Below are 10073 nucleotides of genomic sequence, written 5' to 3'. Positions count from 1 at the left end.
GTTGGAGGACTTCCGGACCTCCGATTTCAATTCCGTAAAAAGCTGCACTTTCGGGAAATCAAGACTCATCCAATTACAGAGTCAATTTCAGTTTTAACACAACTTATCCATCACAATTTTTCAGCATTCAACATCCCGATTAGGGTCAAATCAACGGTTCATCACTACCCATTACATGTTAACCCATAATACCCATTAAACGACGATAAACCCCCCTTACCTGAGTTAATCCGGCGAATCTTTAAGCTTCAAGCTTTTCTCTTCTCCAACCTTCTTCCTCTTGCTCTGTCTCTTTGCCCTTTTCCTCTTTTCAGCCGCTTCTCTGCTTTTCACGTGAAACCCTTTCTTTACCAAATGGGACTCTTTTTCTTATTTCCAACTTATATATATTTTCCAATAATTATTATTCCAATAATAATAATAATAATAATCCAATAATTCAAATTATTTAATTAAATTAATAAATATAATATTAACTTAAATTAAATAATTATCTTATTTTTATCGGGGTGTTACATACACCAACAGTCAGGAATATACAAAGAGTTGTCTTCATCTTCAACCTATGTTATATGCACACACACAAACAAATTACACATAATCATTTTTTGTTTGGGTGTCATCTAGAATCAGAGTTGATAACTTCCAATTTAGGTTGTTGAATTGTAAATTGGGTTGAGAGTCCTTGGGGGTTTCAAATAAGAAAATCAAGATGAGGTTTTTCTTAAAGATCAATTGGTGATTTGATGGTTTTGGACAAGATTACGCAAGTTGGATTCAGCCGAGTGAAAACTTTGAAGAATAGTGGGTTCGGTCGAAGGAGTAACAGTAATCGAATGATCATCTTGGTAAATCTTGGGTGACATAATTCACAATTTGGATTCGATGGAGTGAAAGCTTTGAAGAACGGAGTTTCTTGTAAAGGAGTTGCGTGAGACGGTGGATCAAATTGATCTTGTTGGGTGACTTGATCAAACTCAAATCAAGGGAAGATAACAAGTTAGGATCAACATCAAACATAGGGTTTGTAGGATTGGATTGCTATTTTTCTCTTGTAAACAATTTTTTGCAAACTAAGATTGATATCTCAATTCCATTTGGAATTAGGGGCAAACCTAACTATAACGAGGACGATTGGTGAACTTACTAAATAAATCTTTGTGTATTCTCTCTCTCTCTCTCTCTCTCTCTCTCTCTCTCTCTCTTTATCTATCTATCTATCTATCTATCTATCTATCTATCTATCTATCTATCTATATATATATATATATATATATATATATATATATATATATATATATATATATATATATATATATATATATATATATCTTTTACTTTTTATTTGCAAATTATTGAATTCGTAGATTATGCGATCAATAAGTTTGGTTAAATTTTTGTTGATAACATTTTGAAAACGGTTTTGTTGTGTTGATTACAATCCATTAGATTTTAGTTGTTTTTTCAAACCAATAAAATCATAGAAAATTCTAAACGAAATTGATTGCACACAAGATGTTCGATAATTTGCCTAAATTAAGTTTTTTGTGTATTTTGTCATTAAAAATAACTTCCATCTTTAGCTATATCATTTAAACAATTATTTTTAAACATATCGATTAATTTGTATATTATTATCATCAATTGGTTTTCATATACACATATCTGAGCTTCTCGATAGCGGTTTAATTTAGACGATTCAATCCGGGTCACTTATGCTAACCGTTAAAATTTTCAAAATAATTTTTGTGAAATATTCCTTTTTGTTGCGTTAGCAATTTTTGACGATTAGCAACAAAAAGGAAAATAATTTAACGGTTAGCAATTTTTGTGAAGTTTTCTGACCTTCTCGATGGTTGTGTTGTGAAATACTTTAGACGAAGGTGACTTATCAAATGAATATTTTGTTGAAGTGACAATTTCTCTCACTTTCTTTTAACTCATTGAATTTTTCGCTATTTTCTTGAATTCTCTTTCGAGAATTATTTAAATTTCCCCTTATTTAAGTTAAGAAATTATACGTTTTTTTTTGGATAATTATTTAAATTTCTTTTTTGTTTGATAAATTATTTTGAATGGTCTAACGATTATTATTGAATTCTCTACTCATTTGAGAAATTATATTGACACGGGTCTTTATACAAAAAAACTACGAGTGATAGTTATATCATATTCAACTGATCTTTGTACCATCATATGATATAATTTTAGACTGATTATCTATTATACATGTAGTAATTGTGGACATGGATCATCTGCAGTGGCTGAATGGTCCTGCTCCATCTCAGCCATTTATTTTGGTCAAATATGAAAAGTAATTAATATTAGTTACTGCATAAATGACTAAGATTGGAGCAACATGAAAAACATGAGAGAGCAGCAGGAGAGGATTTGTGTCCTAGTAATTGTACATTATAGAACTAAGTTGTTTTATCGTAGAGGCTTTGTAGTTTAACGTCTTCATTGCACAATAACTTCTTTCACCACAATTTTTCAAAATCATAAAGAAAAAAAAATCTAAATTGCACTCCTTGGATCAGATTTTTCATTTGCATACAGATAAAATAAAGATTTGACATCACCATAGATTGTCCCAATCGTGAACAGTTAAGTCAACATTCAACACCATATATAGAACTTGTATGATTTATTCAATCCACAAACAAACAGATGCAAAATTGCTAAAATAATAAAACCTCACTTTCATATTCAAACTCCCCCTTCAATTTCCTTATATCTACCCAAAGCCACAAAGATTCCATTTCCAAAATAAGAAATATAATGAAACCATAAGTTAAAAAAACTGAGCCCACCATGTAGTAAATGCTAGCAATGGTGGTGGAGCGTGTACTTAGTGGAAAAGTCTCATTTCACACTTTACAAACACTACCACACTCTTACTAAGCCAAGTTATTACCACTCAAATATGAGCCATAGTTTTTAATGCTCTCATTCTTAGTTTTGATCCCTCATGGCTTTTGCTTCCAATTTAGCTTTGACTTTCTTACTTCTTTCTTTCATTGTTGTCACCTTTGCCTCAACCAATGTAAAACTTTGTTCTCACTCTTTTTCATATTTTGAAATAGCTAGTAAAGGGTTTTCCTCTATTTTGAATGTATATATGTTTGGTGCTCCTTTTGTAGGTTCATATTGTGTACATGGGTCACAGAAGCCAAAGCCAGAATGAGTCAGAGCTAATTGAAGCCTCCCACCATGACATGCTATCATGTATTCTTGGAAGGTTTCACTTTGAATTATTGGTCCTTTTCAATGAACTTGTTTCTGTTTGTATTCACATGAAGTTAACATATTTGGAATTGAGTTGTTTTCTTAACAGCAAAAGGGCTGCTATGAAGTCCATCCTGTATAGCTATAAGCATGGCTTTTCTGGATTTGCTGCAGTTTTGACTCACTCTCAAGCTAAGCTCATTGCAGGTATTTCGCTGTTTAATACTTATGACAGCAAAAGCATGAGTTAAATTGGATAAAAATGATAGTGAAGAATTTCAAGATTACTGTAATATGTCTGCATTTTTTTGGTATGCAGACTTCCCCGGGGTTGTCCGCGTGATTCCTAATAAGATTCTTAGTCTTCACACAACAAGAAGCTGGGATTTCTTGCACGTAAAGCCGGATATAGTAACTGGTGTTCTTTCTAGAGCTCAATCTGGAAGAGGCTCCATCATTGGCATCATAGACACTGGTTAGTTAGTATAAAATAGCTCTACAATAACTATAAGAAAGTGTTTGATGAAAATTAGAGGCATAAAGTGTGATTATGGTTATATAATTCTTGGCTCTGTTAGGTATTTGGCCTGAGTCTCATGGCTTTAGAGATGATCACATGGATAATCCTCCTCCTCGTTGGCGTGGAATATGTCAAGAAGGCGAAAACTTCGACAGCTCCCACTGTAATAGGTTGATACTTGATTACAAATTTATTTTAGTCCTGCTCTAGTAGATGCAGCTCTTAAACATTTATCCTTTCCTATAATGGCAGGAAAATAATTGGTGCGCGTTGGTATATTAAAGGATACGAAGCTGAGTTTGGTAAACTAAATACGAGCGACGGGGTAGAGTACTTATCTCCGCGAGACGCGTCGGGCCATGGAACTCACACATCATCGACTGCAGCGGGCGTACCGGTAGAAAGTGCAAGCTTTAAAGGACTGGCTAAAGGATCAGCAAGAGGCGGCGCTCCATCCGCTTGGTTATCTATCTACAAAATTTGTTGGTCAACTGGAGGCTGCAGCTCTGCCGACCTTCTTGCAGCGTTTGATGATGCGATTTTTGATGGAGTCGACATAATTTCAGCGTCTCTCGGCTCGTCTCCTCCACTTCCTACTTATGTTGAGGATGTGTTGGCCATTGGTTCTTTCCATGCTGTTGCTAAAGGAATTTCTGTTGTATGTTCTGGTGGTAACTCTGGACCATATGCTCAAACTGTCATAAATACTGCTCCTTGGGTTATTACCGTCGCTGCCAGTACCATCGATAGAGAGTTTCCATCTACAATTATCTTGGGAAACAATCAAACTATACAGGTACTTCTTCATCTTGTGTTTTCGGTTTTCAGGATCATTTTTATTTGGATCGGTTTGGATAGGAACACAACAGACACCAAAAGCATGTATTAGTAGTTTATATCCTTGCTATAGATTAACCATTTTAAATGCAGAGACAGAAATATATTTTATTTCCTCATATAGGGTCAGAGTTTATATACAGGGAAAGAATTAAACAAGTTTTATCCTATAGTGTATGGAGAAGATATAGCAACTTCAAATGCAAGTGAAGAGAGTGCAAGGTAAGATACGTCCGTTCCTGTTGCCGTGTTTTTTCATTAAGAACCGTGGTTGTGAAAGTTCATACTCATTGTTTTCTATACTCAGAAGCTGTGAATCAGGAAGTCTAAATTCCACCTTAGCCAAGGGAAAAGCAATTCTGTGTTTTCAGTCTCGGTCGCAGAGATCTGCAACGGCTGCGGTAAGAACTGTAATTGAAGCTGAGGCTGTTGGTCTCATATATGCTCAGTTTCCTACCAAAGATGTTGATATGTCTTGGGAAATACCCTCCGTCCAAGTTGATTTCATAGCAGGAACAAAAATTCTATCATACATGGAAGCTACTAGGTAAGTACTTTTGAAAACCAACATCTAGACAATGCAGTTTCATTTTTATGATGTATTATTGCTTGTTGTAGGAATCCTGTAATCAAGTTTCGCAAAACCAGAACCGTTGTGGGGCGACAGATGTCTCCTGATGTCGCATTGTTCTCGTCGCGTGGACCGAGTTCTCTTTCTCCTTCAGTTCTAAAGGTTCTAATCACATTCCTTCATCATGGAAATATTTTTTTCTGACAAAAATATAATGATTTATGGTTCGTCAAACTATTGCAGCCAGACATCACTGCTCCCGGGGTTAATATTCTGGCTGCCTGGTCGCCTGCTTCTTATTCCAGCCTAGAATCTGATACAAGTCAAGATGAGTTGTTATCTGCTATTAACTTCAAAATTGAATCAGGAACTTCAATGTCATGCCCCCACATATCCGGTATCGTCGCACTTGTAAAGACTATCCATCCAACTTGGAGCCCCGCCACAATTAAATCTGCCCTTGTCACAACAGGTAAAACAATTTTCAAACCTTTTTCTCAGTCTTATATAAAGGTCTGTGACTACGGTCTCGTCGCGACATAACAGTTTCCTTCCTTTCTATGAAGCTTCTCTAAAAAACGAATACAGTCAATACATTGGAGCCGAGGGAGCACCGTACAAACAAGCCGATCCATTTGACTATGGTGGTGGACATGTTAATCCTATCAAAGTGGCAGATCCTGGTCTCGTATTCGACTTAGAAAAAACGGATTACCTTAATTTCCTTTGTTCCATGGGGTACAATAACACTGCTATAACCTTATTGACAGATTCTCCTACCAAGTGCATTAAATCGCGAAAGTTCTTGTCGAATATGAACCTTCCTTCTATTACTATTCCTGAATTGAAGCAACCTTTGACAGTAACTAGAACCGTCACTAATGTTGGTCCTATTAAATCTACCTACATTGTCCGTGTCGCGGCTCCAGTTGGCATATCAGTGACAGTTGAGCCAACAGTGTTAACATTTAGCGAGAATAGAAAGAAAATGAAATTCAAGGTGAATTTTTCTTCGAAGCTACGTGTTCAAAGCAGATTCTCATTTGGGTACCTGTTTTGGGATGATGGGTTGCATGAAGTGAGGATACCATTGGCAGTTTACTCTGTAGTATAGATTTATTTTGTTTAGGTTGAAAAATAATATCATGATTAATGATTAATTATGGATGCTGAGAAACTTATAGTGATATGAATATTTGATGATCTCCGTATTGCCATGCATTTTTATGATATCAAGTTATCAACTGATAAGAGAAATGAGAAAGAGAAACATCTTCATTGAATTTTCTAAATGTTCAAAGAGATAGGGAGGTATATATACAAGGAAATTGATGGATCATCATGAGCGAAAGCATATATATTTGGTCAAACACTCACTTAAAGATTAAAGACTCATGCAAACAAGTGAGAGACACCACATATTCACCAAAAACCTTAAGGTGATAGGTATATGGATTTTCTCACCTATAAAATGTTCCACCTCCATTTTTCTAAGTAATGTAAGACTTCGAACTCACACTTGTTTCTCAACAATCTTCTCCTCAAGTGTGAGTCCATCCTTTATGTTCTCTCTCAAGCGGAAGCTCTTTCATCCACATACTTGTGCCGTCATTGAGAGACACCCTTATCTCATCATGGACACTTCAACGAAACACGCCGTCTAACCACCGTATCAGAAAGACTTTCGATACAAACAACCGGTCCCTTACTCGAACCAAACTCTGATATCACTGATTGGTCATCATGAGAGGGAAGCATACACATTAAATCAAATATTAACCTAAAGGTCAAAGACTCACTCAACAAGTGAGAATGACACCATATATTCACCAAAAACCTTAAGGTGATAGATATATGGATTTTTCCATTTATAAAATATTCAATCTCCACTTTTCTAAATAACGTGAGATTTAGAACTCACACTTATTTCTCAATAGAAAATTGCATAACAAGTAATCAGCAAAACTTGCTAACTAACTCCATTAAGGATTAGCTAACTCGTTCATGATCCTTTCTTACTGCTAACTAACTAGACCAAATGTTAACAAACTTGTTGGAACATTTAATGACAATCATTAATGTTGGAACAATTTGTCAAAGAAAATGTTAAAATTTTGATGAATTTGAAAAAAATCCGTTAAGTCCCACATTGTTAAAAAATTATATGTGTTTGTGTTAATTGGGAAAACTCCATGTTGCACATCGTTTAGATTTCATATCTTAGTTAGCTTATTTCATTATATAAGAAATGTACATGTTTCAATCCACTAATATAAAAAATACATATGTTTTATTCAAAAACACTTCAAACACTATTAAGAAATTGACAAATTGACAACTTCTTCACTTTAAATGTGTTTTGAAATTTGGAATGAAACATATATATTTCTTATATAATAATCTAAACAATGTGAGATTTGAAGTTTTTATTTTGATCATATAACGTTGGAAACTAACTATAGTGTATAAGCTAAGTAACGTGGACATAGAGTTTTCTCAATTAACACATAAACAAAGATATTTTTCTAATAATGTAAGACTTAAATGAATTTATCCAAGTTCATCCCCATATTGGAATTTTGACATTTAATTTGGAAAGTTGCTCCAACATTAATGATTGTCATTAAATGCCTCAACAATCCCCCACTTGAATTAAAAAAAATTCAAAGTAACTTCAAACATTTATAAGATTGTGCATACAGAGGTGTCTACGACTTGAGTTTTTGCATAGTCAGTAGGATTCTAATTCAGTAATAGTGACATGTAGTCAGGAACTTTATCTCAGACATCAAACTCTCACTCAACCTTTTCTTAGGGTGTATTCTATAAGCTCGTGCTTTAATGACTCTACACGTCTATCTCAGTTTCATGAAAGGTCTAGGAATTCTGCCTCGAGATTTCGTAGGGACTGACATTTTTTACACAATCACATAAATATGTCTATAAGAGAACTCATGTATCTAGGTACTCTATTCATACAAAGTATAAATCTCACTAAAAGTTTCTATTATCTCATCGTATTATCACTTCAGGTGTCATGCTTCTCTTATTTGTACTATCATGGTCATCTCATATTACTCACAACTTGTTATTACTCATTGAAAGTAATTCTTGAAATCTCCAGTCTTTTAGGTCAGATTACCATCATGAGCAACTCACTTATCTATAGGAATCAGTTCCATATTATTGGATGTATTATGGACTTTTTATCTAGCTAATCTCTTTGTCAATGGATCTGCTAAATTTTCATCAATGCTTACATGATCCACTTTTATAGCTCATTTAGAGATAAAGTCTCTAACAACATAGTACTTTCTTCTTATTTGAAGTTTCCTAACATTATAATAATGATTCTCAATTTTTGTAATAGTTGCAGTACTATCGCAGTGGATCAACAAATTTTACACAGTTTTTTCCCACAAATGGACCTCAACTAGCAAGCATATTAACCAACTTGTTTATTCACTATCAATTATCAATGCTATCATTTTAGAATCTATTGTAGATTGAGCCAATATAATATCTTTCTTTGATTTTCACGATACAACTCCTCCAACTATACTGAATATATAACCATTACTTGCTTTAAAATCATTTGATAAGGTGTTCCAATATACATCATTGTATTCTTCAAGTACAATAAGAAATGTATGGTAATGTAATATGATATCCATGGTCCTTTTAAGGTATCATATGACTCTCTAAATGGCTTGTCAATGGTCATTACTAGGTCTACTAGTAAACCTACACAACAACCTTACAACATATGCAAGATCAAATCTAGTATAATCAGTTTTTCCAATACTGCCAATGATGCTCGCATACTCAGTTTGTCCAATCCTTTCATCAAAGTTCTTAAATAAATTTATACTTGAATCGTAAGGTGTGTGTAAATTATGTAAAATTTGTGTGTCTTTAGTTAGATCACATTACTTGTATTTATTATAGTCTTACTCTAAATATATGGAAGATTATTGAATAAGCACTAACCTAGAAAGTTGTATAGTCTAGGAATACTAACATTCAAAGTTGGAACATACATGTGATATGCACCAAGAGACCCAACAATGATAGGACCATGAAATTATTAAAGTTAGAAGTAGAATTTATCTTAGTTGAGTTTTTGTTGTTTAGCTAGGATTTTTACCCATTGGAGATTTTATTTTAGTATCCATTAGTAATATTATATATGTACTCTCACTAAGAGATGAAAAATTATCAAATAAGTGAAAATGTATTTATTTTATTAGTTAGCTTTATTTATCTTTCTTATTTTTCTCTAGTTTTGCTAGAATTCATCTTTAGCATCCTAACAATTGGTGCTTTCATTTCGATCTCATTCCGGCTAAATGGGGTTGAACTTTTATGGAATAGAAAAATCATATTAGTGGATCCTTTGCACTAAAAAATATTTTAGAAAAATATTGTGGAAATTGGTGAGAAGATGAAGGTGGTTATAATGATAATGAGAGCTCATGCTCTCAAATGGTGGCAATGGTGGTCATACCTTCACCCAAATTTGAATTGAGATACATTTACAATAGAATTATTATGGCGTTTCAAGCCTGAGTGGAGACCCATTTTACCAATTAAAGATGAGGAAGAGGAAGGTGTTACTGATCCGAACTACAAATTTGCAATTAGGGATAAAAATTAAAATATGGATTTCCTTTCATCTCAAATAGTTCAGACAACGTTTCTTCTGACTTTAACAATCTCACAAATGAATCATTACACAAACCAAACTCTCAAAAACCCTCTTTAACAGAGACACCGTCAAGCTCTGATCACACAACTCAACTCACATTAGTCTTCGATTCTTCCTCAGTGCTCATTGTAGCACCTCAAATTTGCACCTAGCATTGTACATATCATCTCATATTAGGTCATAGCATATCATGATCCATTGCATAACAT

The 10073-nt window shown here is 34.0% G+C and overlaps 1 protein-coding gene across 1 annotated transcript; it reads left to right on the top strand.

Moving 5' to 3' along the window:
• The first annotated feature begins 2700 nt into the window (after positions 1–2700).
• Positions 2701–6359, top strand: LOC127101269 (subtilisin-like protease SBT3.5). The gene is made up of 11 exons (XM_051038636.1): positions 2701–3046; positions 3144–3241; positions 3338–3435; positions 3548–3703; positions 3807–3918; positions 4001–4544; positions 4710–4807; positions 4893–5132; positions 5204–5318; positions 5400–5628; positions 5723–6359. The coding sequence occupies exons 1-11, from the start codon at positions 2972–2974 to the stop codon at positions 6268–6270; spliced, it is 2313 nt and encodes a 770-aa protein (XP_050894593.1). The 5' UTR covers positions 2701–2971; the 3' UTR covers positions 6271–6359.
• Positions 6360–10073: the final 3714 nt, after the last annotated feature.

The sequence above is a fragment of the Lathyrus oleraceus genome, chromosome 7 (assembly GCF_024323335.1).
Source record: "Lathyrus oleraceus cultivar Zhongwan6 chromosome 7, CAAS_Psat_ZW6_1.0, whole genome shotgun sequence".
NCBI lineage: Eukaryota > Viridiplantae > Streptophyta > Magnoliopsida > Fabales > Fabaceae > Lathyrus > Lathyrus oleraceus.
This window is presented reverse-complemented; position numbering and strand designations above follow the sequence as displayed.